This window comes from Anas platyrhynchos, chromosome 3, assembly GCF_047663525.1.
Source record: "Anas platyrhynchos isolate ZD024472 breed Pekin duck chromosome 3, IASCAAS_PekinDuck_T2T, whole genome shotgun sequence".
Taxonomy (NCBI): Eukaryota; Metazoa; Chordata; class Aves; order Anseriformes; family Anatidae; genus Anas; species Anas platyrhynchos.
This window is the reverse complement of record NC_092589.1, coordinates 79,212,950-79,229,739: the sequence shown is the minus strand read 5'-3', so window position 1 is coordinate 79,229,739 and position 16,790 is coordinate 79,212,950. Positions and strand designations below refer to the sequence as shown.

The window sequence follows — 16,790 nt, the reverse complement described above, 5'->3', positions numbered from 1 at the left end:
TGTTTTTTGTTTGTTTGTTTGTTTGTTTTTCTTTCTTCTGTGGATGAGAGTGTTTAGATCTCTAGAAAATATCAAAGAAAGCTTGAATTTCATTTCTCCCTTACCAGACTCTGGCTGTTATAAGACTTTCTAGCACTTGCCAGTAATATCAAGCCTGTTGGACACAACTTTAAAAAGTGGCAAATTAGAGATTGCGGGGAAGAAAGATCTATCCATATTTCCTATTTTTCTACTCAAGCTTACATGTAAAAAAAAAAAAAAAAAAGTGGATTGAGTTCTGCTTGTTTCAGGGGATTTCATCATTACACGAATGCTTGTTCCTACTGTGCCACGATGAGTAGGAAGGAGGGTGGCCTGCTGAAATTTGATGTGTTTTTTTTTTTTTTATCAAGAAGTTTAACATCTTACTGAGCTTTATTTCTCTAGTGCTGACTTCAGATCACAAGAGGGACAGAAGCTGAGAGAAAGTACTTAGGAGCCTCAAGGGAGCAATTAGGCTGATGTGCTGCCTCTGGATCTCATTGTGGAAGCAAGTCAACCAATGTGGAAAACCAAGGCAGTATATCCTAGGTGCTTTTTGGCAAACCTTGCTGAAAGCCCTCTTGAAAATGTCATCAGGTTGTCTGGGAGCATTAGACAGCATTTTTTTTTTCTCTTCTGAAATTTGATCTGAGAAGAAGCATTGATTTTTTTTTTTTTTTTTTTTTTTTTTTTTTTCATTCTCTATTCTTCAGAAAACTATAAGGTTCTGATCCCCTGTGATTGAAGGAAATAATTTTATTCAGAGATGATGTCAAGGTGGATTGCTTTAGACTTGGGCAGTGGCTAGAAAACCAATAAGCTGTGTTCTTTATTTTTATGCAGGTGTTTTGTGTGTGTGTGTATATATATTTTACATTTTTCATAGAACCATAGCATGGCTCAGGTTGGAAAGCACCTTACAGACCATCCAGTTCCATCCCCCTGTCATGGGCAGGGACACCTCCCACCAGACCAGGTTGCCCAAAGCCTTACCGATTCTGTGATTCCATGATTCCTGAGAAGCACTGTGTGAGCCAAATTGCTAAGCATCCAACTGAGTTGTTGGCAGTTTTCGATGAACTCACCTTCTTGCTCAGCATATAGGCTTTAGGGAAAAGTAGGAAAAATCTGGAGACATTCCAATTCTCAAATCTCTCTATTGCAATGAATACTTTATTGTCTGTGAATTGCATCAAATGATGCAAACATTGTTTAAATAAGCAAATGAAGTAGTGTACCTTTCTTCTGACTATTATATTAACCCCCCTTTTTTTTTAATACCTGATATATGAAGTTGAAATATCATGTGTCAATTGTGCTGCCTGTTAGTTAAAATTTTGCCATCCAACACTGTTTTCAGCAAGTTATTTCTATGGACACTTCAGCTGTTCAGGATGTTGTTAATATTGCAGGTGCCTGTCCCAGGCTATTTTTGAGAATGAGATGGATGAAAACTGTGTTACACCTACCTAAACACACAATTGTATCTCAACTGAATCATAGAATCATTAACATTGGAAAAGACCTCTGAGATCATCTGTTCCAACCATCCCTGTACCACCACTATCACCCACTAAACTATCTCCCTAAGCACCAGGTCCAACCTTTCCTTGAATACCTCCAGCGATGGTGACTCCACCACCTCCCTGGGCAACCCGTTCCAATGCCTGACTGCTCTTTCTGAGAAGAAATGTCTCCTAATTTCCAGCCTGAACCTCCCCTGGTGCTCCTTGAAGTCATTCCCTCTTGTCCTATCACTAGTTATCTGTGAGAAGAGGCCAACCCCCAGCTTCCCACACCTTCCTTTCAGGTAGTTGTAGAGAGCAATAAGGTCTCCCCTGAGCCTCCTCTTCTCCAGACTAAACAGCCCCAGTTCCCTCAGCTGCTCTTGTGCTCCAGACAAGTGGCTGTTACTCTTCTATGGCTTGCAATAAGGGCTTGAAATCCGCAGGGAATTCTTGAGAATGTTGTGTCTATTGTCTTCAAGAAAATCCATCTGAACAAAGTTGTCGACCTCTATTTAAAACTCTTGCATGATATTACTTGTTTCTTCTGCTGCTGTGGAGCAGTTGACAGCACTTGCAGAAAGGCAGACATCACTGGGCCTCTCTGGCAAGTAGGAACTGCAATTTTGTCTGCATAATGAAGAACTGTAATTTAGGAAAATAGGAAAGGGATTACTGTTCCTTTCTTGCAGGTTGCTTATTTGTTATCTGGGGAATGACTAATGGATTAATTCTGCCTTCATGCATCTCTTAGGGAGTCTCCCTGAAGTCACTGTAGTGGCTTTCAAAGTAAAACTGCCAGTCTATGTAAGATTAAAGGACAAAACTGAGGACAAATTACCATAAGTAAAGAACTGGATTATTTGTACTTTGTTTGATTAGTAATACTCCCTAAATATGTTTGTGGTGTTTCAGTATTGATTTCAGTAGACACCTCTGATAGCACCTGGAATAGGGCATCGTTGTAATTGGAAAGCGGATAAAGTTTGTATTAGAGATGACTGATTTTACAGACCACACATGGCAACTGGGAGAGATGAAAAAGTCACATTATTCAGGTAGTGGGCGATGAGTGTGGTATCTGTAATAGTTTGACAACTTGGGGGACGAATTCTCTATTACAACATCCTTTACCCTTTCTGTTGTAGCAACTTTCAGTAGTCATTAAGCAGCACACATTAGTTGATATAGTCATTTTAATATTTTTTCCTTTTGGAATAATACAGAGTTTATTAAATCTGTTCATACTGTCCATCCGTGCTTTACTGCTCGTATTTGCCAGGTTTGCTTTTATTCAGGTTGATGGTGGTACCTGATCAAAGCACTAATTAGTCGATCAAGAGTTATCATTATGGGGAAGTGGAAGCTGCCTTTTGGAGTATACACAGTGTACTTCTTCCCCCAGTTGTGTCTTTAGGAAAAATTAATATAGTCAAAGCATTAGCTTAGCTGAATGGCAGAGCTTCTTAGCCAGTACAAAGGACTGTGAGATAGTGCTGTGAGATTTTCATAGCTGTTTAATATTTAGGGAAGTAAGCAAATAGCAGTAGGTGCTTCTGGCCTATTCTAAAAATTGTTTTGTTGGGAAGTCACTTCTCTCCCCCCTCATCTGCCCTGTTATGGTAATACTTACAATACTTGATTCTGAGTTTGCAGAAAGGACACATGCCTCAAAGGCAGCAGGTGCAGGAAGTTCAGGTAGTAGGGTGTGATTTCCTAGAAGAGACTAGAGGAAAGGCCACTTTCAGGCTATAATCAGTCTAGCCAAAAAAAAATCACGTGCACCTAGTCCACATGATGTTCTTTCTGCAATAAATTTGAAAAAAAGTTGCTTTGGAATTGCATCTCCTAAAAGTATTGATCTTTCAGGCTGAGGCTGTGTATGCTTTGAATTTTAATGTGCCTCTCCTTTCTCTCTCTCTAGCTGGAATGCTTGCGGCTTTCTCTACAGGATTATAAGCTTTGATATTCAGAAGAGCAAAACTGCAAAATGCCATCTGAGAGGTGCCTGAGGTATAGTACTTGGTAGAGTGTAGGAAGTTGTTCACATTTAGTGTGATGTTTAGCAAAGCATTAATTAGCAGATGTGAAATTAATGTTTTTGTTCATTAGTCATTATTTAATACATATCCATGTTATAATCTGCAAGAGATTGCTGGAGGCAAATGGCAACTAGAAAGCAAAGAGAAACATGCTGGGGATTGGTCTGGGTCTCAGTCTCTTCATATGTTATCTTGTTTATGGTCTTGTCTATACTTAGAGTTTTTGATTGTGGAAGCAACTGCTGATTGACATTTATGTAGCTGTTAGTGCCTGTTGATTTTTGATGTTTTTACTGTTCACATATTCAGGACATTATTCTTCCAGCTCTTTGAAGCCATTTCAAGCATTCTCTCCAAATTCATCTTTCAGCCTTCTAGAATCTCACATTCTGTCTCTTTCCCTCTTATAGAGTCTTAGTCACTCGTATTTACTTACAAATTTATCCTTTTTCATTTATTTATCTGTATTACCCGTTGTCTCATCAGAGACTTGATATTTATGATTTAAGTAATTTCTGGGAGCATTTTCAGGAAAAAACACTCAATAGAATGTATTCATCTAGTTGCTTTTCTGCAGAACCTTGCACTAGTCTGACATGCTGGTAGGTTCAACTGCTGCTCTATTCTGCAGAGTAGTTAACATTTTTAGGCTGATCTGGGATATGAGAGGTCTGCCTGATATTATTAGGGTATTGTACCATTCCACTTCTGTTACCTTTTCCCTGGCATTTCTCTGGAGCAGGAGAGAATCAGGAAATCCTTGGATTTTGTAGCTGTTCAGTACTGACAGCATCAATACAATGTAGCCATGTAACGTTTAGTGAATTGCTGCATTTTCACTTATAAATTCCAGTTAAATTACCTTGCATGTGTATACATTCTTTGTACATTATTAACAGAAGGGGTACAGGCAATTGATTTTTAACTTCAGTCATTCAAATGGAAAAAAGATTAAGTTTGAACTGAATTTAAAATCATGCAGGTATGATCATATACATAATTTCTACACACAAATTACCCTTATACCTTGTCTTTTCAAACTGTTTTCTACTGAGTGAAATAATCCTTATCTACAAAATGAGATGCATTAACTTCCAGATGAATGTGAGAAAAGTAAGAGGAATGAAAAAACAAATCAAAACATTGAGAGAGAGAATAATTTATAAAAAGAAGTATGGAGAAACCACCTGTAGATATAATTAGGTCATAATATTTGCACAGTTAGTCTTCCAATTTTATTATATCCTCAATTACCTTAGGAAGAACAAGTTCTTCTAGTTAATACAAAGGGGAAAACCTGGTTGTGCAGACTATATTCTGCAGTTCTGTGAGAATCAGTAACAAAACTGATAGCTTACCATTGATTAAAGATTCTTTATTGTTGTTGATGAAGGCTGTAGAAAGAATAAAGTTTTATTAGTGTTTTTTTGTTTGTTTGTTTGTTTGTTTATACAGCAAGTTGAACTGGTAGCATTGCTTGCCAAAAACAATGCATCTGTTTGATTCAATCACTCTGCTATAAAAGTTGGAGAAAGGAAAAATTGTCAAAAATATTTACATTTTATTTTAACAAGTTAGATTTGTTGACAATTATCCATTAGAATTTCGTTGGAGTTCTACAAATGGAAGAATTCAGGACAAAGTTTCATTTGAATGAGTTATTTTGAAATGTAGGGTATATCCATATGTGAAACCTAAACAATTAGAGAAGGTACTGAAATTCAGATACAGGCTGTTCTCCTGTATGTGTAATGTGTAAATTCATTTTAGCCATCCTTCTTCCAGAAATAACACCTTAGCTTTTGTCTTTTTTCAAAGATTAGATTAGAGCAAAGAGCGTGCAAGGCAGGTCTTCATTAGTTTGCAGAAGCCCAAAGGATAGGAGTGGGATATATTATACAGAGTGAGTGTTGATGGGAATGAAGAATTCTGTAATATAGCAGCCACACAGCTGCTGCCATAGCTTGCATATGTAGTTAACTGCATGATTTTAGTGGAAGGATGGGAGCTTATTTATCTTGTAATCAAATTGCTTTTTTTATACCTTCCCTTTGATTTATTCATGAATGACTCTCTGTAAACTTATCTTCCAGAAAGACCTAGATGCTCAGGCAATATGAGTTGTTAAAAGTCTCACAGATTTCAGATGAACTGCATTGTTTTGTCCCAAAAAGACTTTGCAGATTCTTTTGGTTTGTTTGTATTTATTTATGACTATGTTTGCACACAAAAATGCATCTGCAGTTATATTCCTTCTCCTCCTGTCTGATTTCTAAGGAAGCCGAAATCAGACAGTCTTGGGCTGGATGACAGAAGTCCTGCATTCATGCAAGGAGGTATTTGGAGGTGGTGGAAGGCCTGAGTGTAAAATAAATGCAAATGACCTTAAATCATCTGAAAACTTTCAGTAATCCAGTATCAGGCTTAAACAGGCCACCTGAGGCCAAGAGTCTTCATTCTTTTGAGTAGGGCTGGTTACACAGATACATGCTCCTTTCCACTAATGCATTAATTTGAGGTACTCAAGAGTTGTTTTTCTGTCACTCTGTTGACCTAGAGCTTTATTCTTCTCATCTAGCTCTACAATGATTTTGAGTTAATTCCGTGAGTCCAGCTGACATCCAGAAGCAAATGAAAATGAAAATGATTGAGATTTTTGAATCTGAGTATATAATCAGGTTTCATAATACTGTTATACTGAGCTTTTCTTGTGATGGATGTCCTGTGAAAAGATTTTGCATGATATGGTTCATGACTTTCCAAGAAAAAAATGTTCTATATTGCTGATAGAATCTACTTGTTTCCTACATTAGTTGATAAAATCTTTTCCCTTTTTCCTCTCAGCGTTCAGGAAATGCTGACAGGTCAGAGGCTTTGTCAGTCAAGCTCCCATAACGATGCTGTCCTGGCAGCCCTGAATCAGCAACGAAGTGATGGCATACTCTGTGATATCACCCTTATTGCTGAAGAGCAGAAATTCCATGCACATAAGGCAGTCCTGGCAGCCTGTAGTGACTACTTCCGAGTAAGTCCAAAGATTATTATCATTTTTTTATTATTTTCTGACAGTAATATTGAAAATTACTCCAAGTGTAGAAGGGAGAAAGGTTATCCACACTACACTGAATAAACTTTAAATTTGAGCCTGGAGGAAAATTCAGTATTAATTTATATCTTGTAGACTATACAACTTTAAATATCCACATACCTACAATAGGAAAGAAATGCAAATGGAAATATCGAGGACATAATTAAGTTCTTTTTAACGTTACTAACTATTTAGTCTTTTTTTTTCCCCATGATGAAGGTGTTTTTTTTGTTGTTGTTGTTTGTTTGTTTTTTAAGAACTTGGGCATTTAGAGAAAGGAAATTGAAATCTTAATAAATATAATTTAAATCAGCTAGAGAGTGAATTGTTATAGGAAAGTAAACAGTTATTCTCAAAGAGGACTGCTAATTCTATTCTTCTCTCAGAGCCCATAGTAATGTTTTGAGTGTAATAAAGCTTGTTTTCAGAAGCAAATGTTCCTGACATGTAAAGGTTAAAATACTTTTTGCGAAACCTGACTAAATCAGGTACTCAGCATGGAAAACTGAACCCACACGATAAAGGTGGAGTAGTTGAACAATTGAGATTTCTAATAGAAAAAGCACTTTTTGTAAGAGGCAAAGCTACCAACCTTCATTATAGTATATCTGTTCAGAATGTTGAACTGTCTGTTGCTCTTCAGTTGGCCGGTGTTTTTTTAAAGTGTGAGTCATTCTGTTGTTATTTGGAGACTAAAGCTGAAATTAATTTAAAGGTCTGTTTTCTGTAACAAAGCAAGTTTATTTAATATTTTGCTTACACTGTAATTGTATTGCTACAAGCACCATTATGGTGACCTTTTTGTTCTGTTAGAATAGTAATACAGTGCATAGCAACTTTTCTGTATCCCTTATTATTTGAGCATAATTTTCAATTCTTTTGGAGTTGTCTCTTTTTTTTGGTCAGAATTGAGTAAATTATTCTATATATTTAAGAAAGAGATATTACCTTGATATTACTTTTATCGTGATGACTTTGAGCTAATTGATTGCTCATTTTTTGAGCTTGTCTTCATGCTTCTGTGTTCTGCTCCTGCAGACTTTATGCTGCGGTAGCTGTTAATATTGCTTTGTCGTGGTGCCCTGCCTGCTGTCACACATTGCTTAACACTGTGTTTTTTTTTTTTTTCCCTTTGCCCCTTCCCTTTACCTCTGTGCACAGATAAAGAGGGATTTGGGAGCTCTCTAGCTCCAGTGAGTATACCTGATGATGGTAGATATACTGCAGGACTGCTTTTCTGGCTTGGCTGAAATATTTTAGTAAGTGTGTCACACGGTTTCTTGAGACCTGTGAACATGCATTCCTTCCAGAGCTCTTTGTATTCAGTGCATAGAAACATCATAGAGTGGGCAGCTGTACCATGTTCAAGTGTTATGGTAGGAACAGCTTCTACCTTAGTCACTTATTTATTGACCTTAAGATTTGGGATACAGTGACTCAGCTTGTCACTTCCAATTGAGTTACTTGCTATTTGCTGAATGGTTACTGCAAATTAAAATCTTAATGCCCCTTGGTAAAGAAAAAAAAGCTTTACAGTAGATCAAGTTAATAATTGCTATATAAATCTCTCCTACTAAAAATACCAAATGATTTATGCAGCATTTGGTAATTTTGTCTGTCCCCAAACTGTTACGTTTTGGTAGGACCTATTCTTCAAACTTCAAGTATCAGCTATAAATATGAAACCCTTGCTTCCTGAGATCAGTCAAACGATTTCTATTATTAATGGACAAAAAGCTTTGTTAAAAAAATGTGAGAAATAAAATTTGATTTATTGGATTTATTCTGTAGAAAAATTGTGAAAAAGTGACTAGAATTGGGAATATAGTATGTAATCATTTAAAAAAAAAACCACACAAGGGTTGATGAAAAAGTAATAGTTTTTAAATTTAAACTGGGATTATAAATGTTTTTATATCTAGGGGAATTTTGCCTGATTTGAGCTACCCAAGCATTCATATTCTAAGATTTAGGAGAATGATGGCAACTTTCATTCAGAGTCAAGGAAGACAAATAGATATCTCCAGAGGATGGTAAAGGAGGATAGAAGACTTGTTTAGGATGAGATGAATCACCATATGGAAGTGCCAGATTTCTCTCCACTGGTCATAAAGACTAGACTTCAGTGCTTCATATTTAGCTGTTAAAATTACATAAGGTGAGTTCTACCCTTAGCTTTCCTGGATTTTCTTGGAGGAATTGTTGGAAGAACCTCATGGTCTTTCTAACTGTGCAGAAGTCATTGACAAGATAAATTTACCTTTCACAATTTTTTTTTTTTTTTTTTTTTTTTTTATGTAAGCACAGAACTGCAGGGGATAGGATGCTGAGAACATCAGATGTTGGAGTAACCATGAATAAAATCAAGATGACAACACTATACATCAATGTGACACACAGAACTTGCCTTTCATAGCTTCAGGTTACTGTAGCTCACAGATTTGATTAATATACCAGCCTGCCCCCAGCTCTATCTGGTGTGGCTGTTGTCCAGTTTTTCTGATGGTATAGATTCCCAAGAAGCATGCCCAATTGAACTCAAGGCTCTGTCACCATGAATATTTATTTTTGTTTTCTTTTTTGCCACTTCTCTAAAAACAGCTTGTACAAGAGTCTGGATATTTGCTTCCTACAGATCCTGCATACAGTTTTCTACATGTTCTGTGTCTATTTTGATTTAAATGGAGCTACTGCTGAGATTGTACTTTCTTGATGAGAATAACAAATCAGCCGAGCAGCATGTTTCTTTTCAAATTGCCATTTATTTTCTTGTTTTACTGCAACAGAAACTTTAACACTTTAGAAGGATGACTCTGTGTCCCGTTACAAGTGGATAAAGGAGTTGGAGCCATTGTATGTAAAAGAGTGGTGAATGTCAGACATTGGTTGTTATTACTAATTTTTCTTTGGGGTTACAGCCTGGGATGAATTCTTCTTTTGCTTTTCTAAGACAACTTCATCAAACACTGAGCTTTGACCAGCTCCAGAGGTAACAGTCTGCTTTCCTGGCTTACAGTTGGTGTAGTTTTGTTTCAGCTGTGCTGTAACATGAGTATTTAAATTAGAAATTAGAATTGTTCAGTAGGAAGGGACTTACAAGGGTTATTGAGTCCAATTGCCTGTCATAAGTATAACACCTGATTTGTGAGTTTGTATCATTTAGATACAAAATACTGCATGTGTATGACTCTTTTTTTTTTTTTTTTTTTTCCCCATAGAAAAAATACAGAGTTAAGTTGAGATTTTTAGCACTTGAGGACTAGGATTTTCAATTTCTTTTCTTTACACCATCTACTGAAGGACCTCTTCTTCTTTCAAAATGAGCTAGGGTACACAGGAGTCAGCTTCTTACCCTTATAGACTCATGTAAATAATAGGAAATAAATGTATTTTTATGAATTCTTTTCTTAAGTAATAAACAGCATTATAGGCAAAGTTTTCTGTATGATATACTGCAATTTGCTGTTTGTCTCAGTCTATTGCAGTGAGACAAGAAGGTTTAGTTAGTGAGTATACATAAATTGTGATAGCTCTAGCAAGCTAAGTGATTTCCAATTAAAAGATTTTTTTTTTTCTTTTTTCCCCTCTGGGAGGAAAATGAAATGTTACTGCATGACTTCGTTAGTAGGCATTTACAGTGTTGGCAGGTGATTATGTAACACCAAGCTTTTCTTGTACAAAATGCATTGGTTTTCCAGTCAGAACAACTCCTTTCTCCTTCCTTATTTTTCATTTGAGTGGATTTATAGTCATAGGGTTAGATTATTTTCTTCTCAGATGTACATTTTCCATGTTATCTGGATTGACAGGATTATATCAATTAACTAGAATAGATTTTAAAATGTCAGCAATATCCCATTTTTTTTTTGCCCACAATGAGCACATTTTCTTCTTAAGAGAATCTTTCTTTGAAATTCACCTAATAGATACTAATTTTGTTTACAGTCTTCGTACTTCTAACTGTCACAGTTGATTTTTAAGCATTTTATTTTCAGAATTTTTCCTGTTCTCTTTCCTCCCCGTCAACAGGGTATATATCCTCCTGTGTACACAGCAGTGCTGATTGTTCTTATTTTGTAATATATTCCATCATTTCCGCATAAGGTTAAGGAACTGGTTTTTGTAAACAAGTTCTTGAGTTATGAAAGATTGTATGAAGCAAATTTCCAAGGTCTTGTTACATAAGTCATAAAGACGAAAAGGCTCTCCCTAACAGATTTTAGGGGTAGCTGTAAGGACCTCTAGTTCTGACATGCTATTATGACCTGGAATGGTTGCTTATTTAGAAATCCTTTTCCCAGATAATCTTAAAAAATGTTAGCTCTTTGCATTTGGACCAAATAAATTCTACTGTTCTAGTAACGTCTATTCTCTGCTGAGACTTTGCTCTAAATGAAGCTGTTACCCTCACTATAACATTTCTTATGTCTAAACTTTTCTTGGGATCAGTTTAGTTTCATTTTCTCAGTTGGAAATTACAGTGTGTTTGAGAAATTAAAGTATTTCATCTGTTTTAATTGCCTAACATAACTTTGGTAGATCTCAGCCACATAGATTCACTGTGGCATCTAAATTTGTTTCTAAATTATTTTTTTCAATTTCCCAATATTGCCTTTTATGTTGCACGTTATGCTCGTTAGAAGTTTTATAGGAAATATCTTTCTTTTAAAAAAAGAAAATCAGTTTCTTCATTGTCAGCAATGCCATTTTTTGTACCTTGTTAACAACTTCATTTTAGTAGCCTGAAATGCAGTATTGGCTAGTTGAATTCTTGTCAGTGTAGACATTTGTCTGATAAAAGGTTGGATTTAAGCAGTAGAACTTCTACATTGGACTGTTCTGAACAGCTTTATGCTGTTGGCAAATGCTGTAAAATGCTGCTGGTTGCTTATCTTTGTCAGGAGTTAATCTCCCTAAATTAACCTGTATTCAAACTTAGATATCTAAAACCTGGCTGAGTCCCAATCCACTCTTACTGGATGACCTAGTGTGCAAGTGACCGATGAATTAAACAGCTTCTCTGTTTAACAAGTAAAGCCTCAAAACAAGGAGATACCCTTAACAGCATTGGGTGAGAATGAATAATGGCCCACTGTCAGATTGTTGGCTACTTTATTTAGGAGTAGCTGTTTGTGATGTCTGGAGAAAAAGAGTACGAATGGGCTAAACTTAATGTGTCCCTGTGAATTCTCCACCTGTGCTTAGCTTGGGCATTCCCAGAGCAGGGTGTGATTTCTGTCTATTCAGTAACCCTAAATAAGTGTCTCATCCAAGCTTTTATCCTGTTTCCCATTGAGGTTGTACAAGAAATGTTGTCCACTGTGTGCTCTGACAAGTGACCACTTCATTAGTGTGAAGAAAACACTTTTTTTTTTTTTTCTGAATCTGATTTCTACCAGTTTCAATTCATTTTCTCTGGTTCTTCTGTTGATAAAGACAACAAACTGTCATTTCCTAGGTGTTCTTCTCATGGCACTCAATCATCATCTCTCTTTCAGATTGGAGGCTTCTAACTTTCTCAGATATTTCTCAAATGGAAGCCGTGCCATATTCTTGATCATTCTTTGGATCTTTTCTAGTATATCTTTTGTGAGATTTGTGTGCAATGTTAGGTGAAACATAGACTTCTGCCTGGGCACAGGGTTGTTTTCTGTTTTCTTCTTTCTCAACTAAAAAAAAGTCTAAGAGTTTTGATTGCTTTTTTTTTTTTTTTTTTTTTTTTTACCATTGCACTGAAGTGACACCTTCAAGAAAGTCTCATACTGTAAGGCTTCTCTTTTTGAGCTGTGATGGTCAGGTGGGATAGCATCACTTCCAAATTTAAGATGTTTTTCCTCACGTGCATCACTCTACATTATTTTAGCCCTATCACTCATCTCATGGAATACTTTCACACTTTATCACATTTTATTGTGCCCTTACTAACTGGAATAGCTTTGGCTCAATGGATGCTGTAGCTGTACTGGTCTCACCCTTTTCCAGATTGTCTCTGGATATGTTAAATATGCAAGACTGACGTGCTCCACTGGAATCATCACTCCCTTGTAAAAACTGGCCAGCTCTTTTTGTGTATTCGTGTATATATATATATATATATATATATATATATTAATTTTTTTCCCCCATCTTCAGGCACTCATTTATCAAGGCAAAAACCTCTCTTTTTCTTTCCTCTGTTGCATAGCTCAGTTTAAATGCCTTTGAAGAACTTTGGATTCACAAAAAGGATTTTAACACTTTGTAGAAAAATAGTGGTTAGAGCCCAGCATAACATTCTCTTCATCAGCAGACTATAGCTATTGCTTTTACATGTATAAAATTTATACAATTTTACACGTGTATGTATGTGTGTGCAAAACTCAAAATCTAGTAAACCATTTACCATTTCAGCTGTGTAGAGCATTCTCAGCTATGGATGAAATAAGAATCCAAGATTTATAGAGTACCAGCTATAAAAGCAAGCAACAACTGTACATAAGCCCATTTGAAAGCAATATTACTAGATACTTAGATAACTTATAAAATGTCTGTGTTTTTAGAAGCTCTCATACCTGGTACCTGCCTTTCCAGAATTTGATTTCAACACAAAAGGAGTAGATATAAAGCATGTGGAATCTTTGGGGATAATTAAATTGACATCATTAAGGTTTTGGAGGGGTTTTGTTTGTCAGAGATGAAGGAAAAGTCGAAGGTTAAATGAGAACAGCCAAATGTAGGCTACTAAAAATAAAATGAAGAGATGAGTTTATAGAGGCATTTGTTCCAGAAGAAATAGCTGATCGAGGCAGAGCTCAGCTGAAGATGAAAGCTACTGTGAGAAATGACTGTAATATTAGCAAAAACTTGGTTAGTCAAGACATTCTTCTTCTATTTAGCAAGTAGGGGATACTTAATTGCTGTTGTAGGTTTTCTCAGTAAAAGGATATGGAAAACCAAAGAAAAAAATTGGTCATTGAGCTGGCTTTCTTCTTTGGGTTTTGTATCAAATAGTTTAATAAAAATATCAGTGGGTATTAGGTGTGGTACTTTAGCAAAGTTATACTGTGATCATAATGGAAAATAGTTTTATAGTCATAATGGAAAAACATAATTTTTTGAAAAATATAAACTGTATCTAGTTCAACCCTTCATAAAATGGGCTGGATGTGAAAGTATCTGGTACAAACCTTCATAAAATGGACCATTTCAAGTTGCAGCGTTAGGCTTCTCACATAACAAGCATGCTTTTGCAGTTAAGCTGCAGAATAGGAGAAAATTGTTGCAGTTTACTATTGGTTGGTACATTTGGATTTTAGTGTGTAATGACATTTACGTCACATAATGACTAACTTCTTAAGAAGCTAATTGTAATAACTAAGATTATGTTATTCCAATTCTGCTAAATGAAACTTTGCCGTACAACTATTTAGTTATGGCTTACATACTGTGAGGTGAGAAACTTCTTGTCTTGCTATGTTGAGTTTGCTTTTAAAAGCAGCCCCTCTTAAATGTGCTGGCACTTTCTCTTTTTATTTTTTTTTATATATTTTTTTTCCCCTCAAAAATATCAAGCAGGTTTGCCTCCTGGAATGAAGTGTGTTGTGGTAAAGTGCTAGCTCAAGAGCTGACTTTTATTCCAGTTTTATTTTGAGCTTGGTTTTGATATCACTTGCTAAAATCATCAAAGGAACAATAGGCTTATGCATTCACTGGGAAGCATTACACCAATTTAAGCCAAAATTTGCAAATGTGACTCATACTTTTCTGTGCTTGACTGGAGATGCTGTAAAAAAAAAAAAAGCTGTTTTTAGTTATGCTGCTCCCTTTATATTCCAGAAGGCAGGCCTATTTAAGGGTGACTATTGTTAGGACAGGCTGTACATTACTGCAGATTTCTGCAGTGCATTGCATGGCACGGTCCTTGCAATTCAGTTTTCTTTCTTCTGCCACAATGAAAGTAATTTTGGCATCTAGGATCACCTATAGTGACTCATTTCTTTTGCAATAGTGAAACTAAGGGTACTGTAGTTGTGGTAGTATTCTTTTATATTATTATTATTCTGACGAGGGATTGCACATAATTGTAGAATTAATTTGTTTCTACAATTTAGGCTACTTTTGAACATAGGCCTTTTTAGTGATGAACTCACTAGCAACTCATCAGGAATAGTAAGCTATGATCTGTCCTTTTAACTTCTATCTCAAATTATGCTCATGCATGTAAACAGAAATTTGGAGAATACATGTTACACTGATTATTAAAAGTATGATCATCAAAGTGCGTACTATATTTGAGATAGATTCAACCAAAAATTTAACTTGTTAGCAAAAAAATGCTTCTACTGTTTATCTTGACTGTGAGTAAAGACCCCGTGCCTTGTTACAATTAAGAAAATTACTTTGTTCTTGCTGGGTGGCTCCCAACAAACATGCACAAATCACATCCATAGCTCCTCTAAACAGTAGTGCAGTTCTTTACTTCCATTTTTATTACTTGTTTCCAAAGATACTAGGAAAGCGATATCTCTGTATTAACAGTGCAATGCAGCAAGTGAACAAAATAAATGATTTATTTGGTATGCTCTTAGGTGTAGTGTATCAGTGTATCAGTCTGACACTGATGTATTGAAAGAAATGGCAAAAGTTCAAAGGAATTTGCTTTGATAACAGTGATGTGAGCCTTCAGTACTGTGCATAAAATTGCATATTGTTCAGTTTTTCCTGTATTTCTTTTAATCTCTTTAATCATATAGTCCCTTAAATTGGGAATGAGAGCTGACCTTTTCATTTTACAGGATTCATTTTAGTTGAGTGGCAAATGCTTAAAAAACAATATTTAGATAGATTTCATTGAGCAGATGTATTACTGCAGGCTCAGTTATCAATGATTGACATTATGTGACATTTTCTCTGAGAGTTTATACAGAACTTGTTCAGAAGAATCATGTAGTAAGCCTCTTAATCATATTTCATGTAGTTGGTATTGATGGATATATTTTTTCAGTGTGCAGAAGACTCCAGAGGACATGGCTTATGATTGATTTAGGACAGACAGGCTTAAAATGGGAGGAAAACAAAACAAAATTATCATGTTAGTTATGAGAAGAAAAAGCTGTGTTTTCACATGCAGTAATAAAATATTTACATATTAAATTGATTATTTAGATTAGTGTATGTTACATATGTACAGGATGGTTAATATTTGATGCAAACTGTCATCTATCAAAGTAGTATCTTGATTATTGTTTATTCAGTCTGGGTTTTTATTATGATAGGTAAAAACAGCAAAGAAGAAATAATAGTGCTTATGTAATGAAGGATTAGAACATGGAAGTTAAGAACAACTAAAGGTTAATACTACAAAAGGGATTAAATAGATTATAAGTTATTTATTTAACATTACTGTTATGCGAACATTGAGGTGATATTTTTAGTACAAACTGCAAAGGAGAAAGTTTTGGCCTGACAGACTTCATAGTCCAAACAGATGAGTCTCAGGACTGGATATTTACAAATTTGAGCAACCCATATAAAGATACGTTTAGGTACCAAATCAGGAAGAATTTAAGACTAAGTTGTTCCACTGATGCTGGTAAGATTACACAGGCTTAAAATTACACATGCAATAAAAAATACCAAGGTATCACATCGTAACTGAGTTCCCTGAGCAGTGTAGAAAATTGATTCAAGATCTCTTAAGTGCTAGTTTACTTTCTTAATAGCTTTTATGATGCATCAGAGAAATACAATCAATTTCCTGAAAAGAAAAAGATGTAAAACAGATGAACATAGAAGTAAATGAATATGTTGTGGGAAGTGAATATGAATAAAGCACTGCATTTACTGAAAATGCCTATCTATTTAAAAATATTTTAAGAACTCAAGCAATATCATTGTGGAATTGTGGAGGCAGAAATTGGAGATGATAATTCTGCTCTTCTAAAACAGTAAACCAGTACTCGATGGTGTTACTTACCTTAAAAATTCAGTGCAAGAAGATAAATAGGTAACCTCAACAATGAAACTCATAATAGCTCTTTGGCAATTAGCTTGCTTGAAAGAACAGATACTCACTCATTTTCAAAATTTTCTTTCTTTTTTTTTTTTTTCTTCTTCCCAGGTCTAACAACTACATATTAGTTTATTTATTTATTT

General features: G+C 35.5%; 1 protein-coding gene across 10 annotated transcripts in view; it reads left to right on the top strand.

The window, feature by feature from the left end:
- Positions 1–16,790, top strand: part of KLHL32 (kelch like family member 32) — a 121,862-nt gene that overhangs the window by 24,781 nt on the left and 80,291 nt on the right. For 6 of the 10 annotated variants that reach the window (XM_038177076.2, XM_038177066.2, XM_038177067.2 and 3 more), the window contains 2 exons: positions 3,451–3,539; positions 6,413–6,593. In XM_038177076.2, coding sequence (XP_038033004.1) covers positions 3,517–3,539; positions 6,413–6,593 — 204 coding nt within the window. In that variant the 5' untranslated portion in view covers positions 3,451–3,516. Of the gene's footprint in view, positions 1–3,450; positions 3,540–5,845; positions 5,905–6,412; positions 6,594–16,790 lie in introns of all 10 variants that reach the window. The other 4 variants (XM_038177073.2, XM_038177071.2, XM_038177072.2 and 1 more) reach the window with 2 other exon arrangements.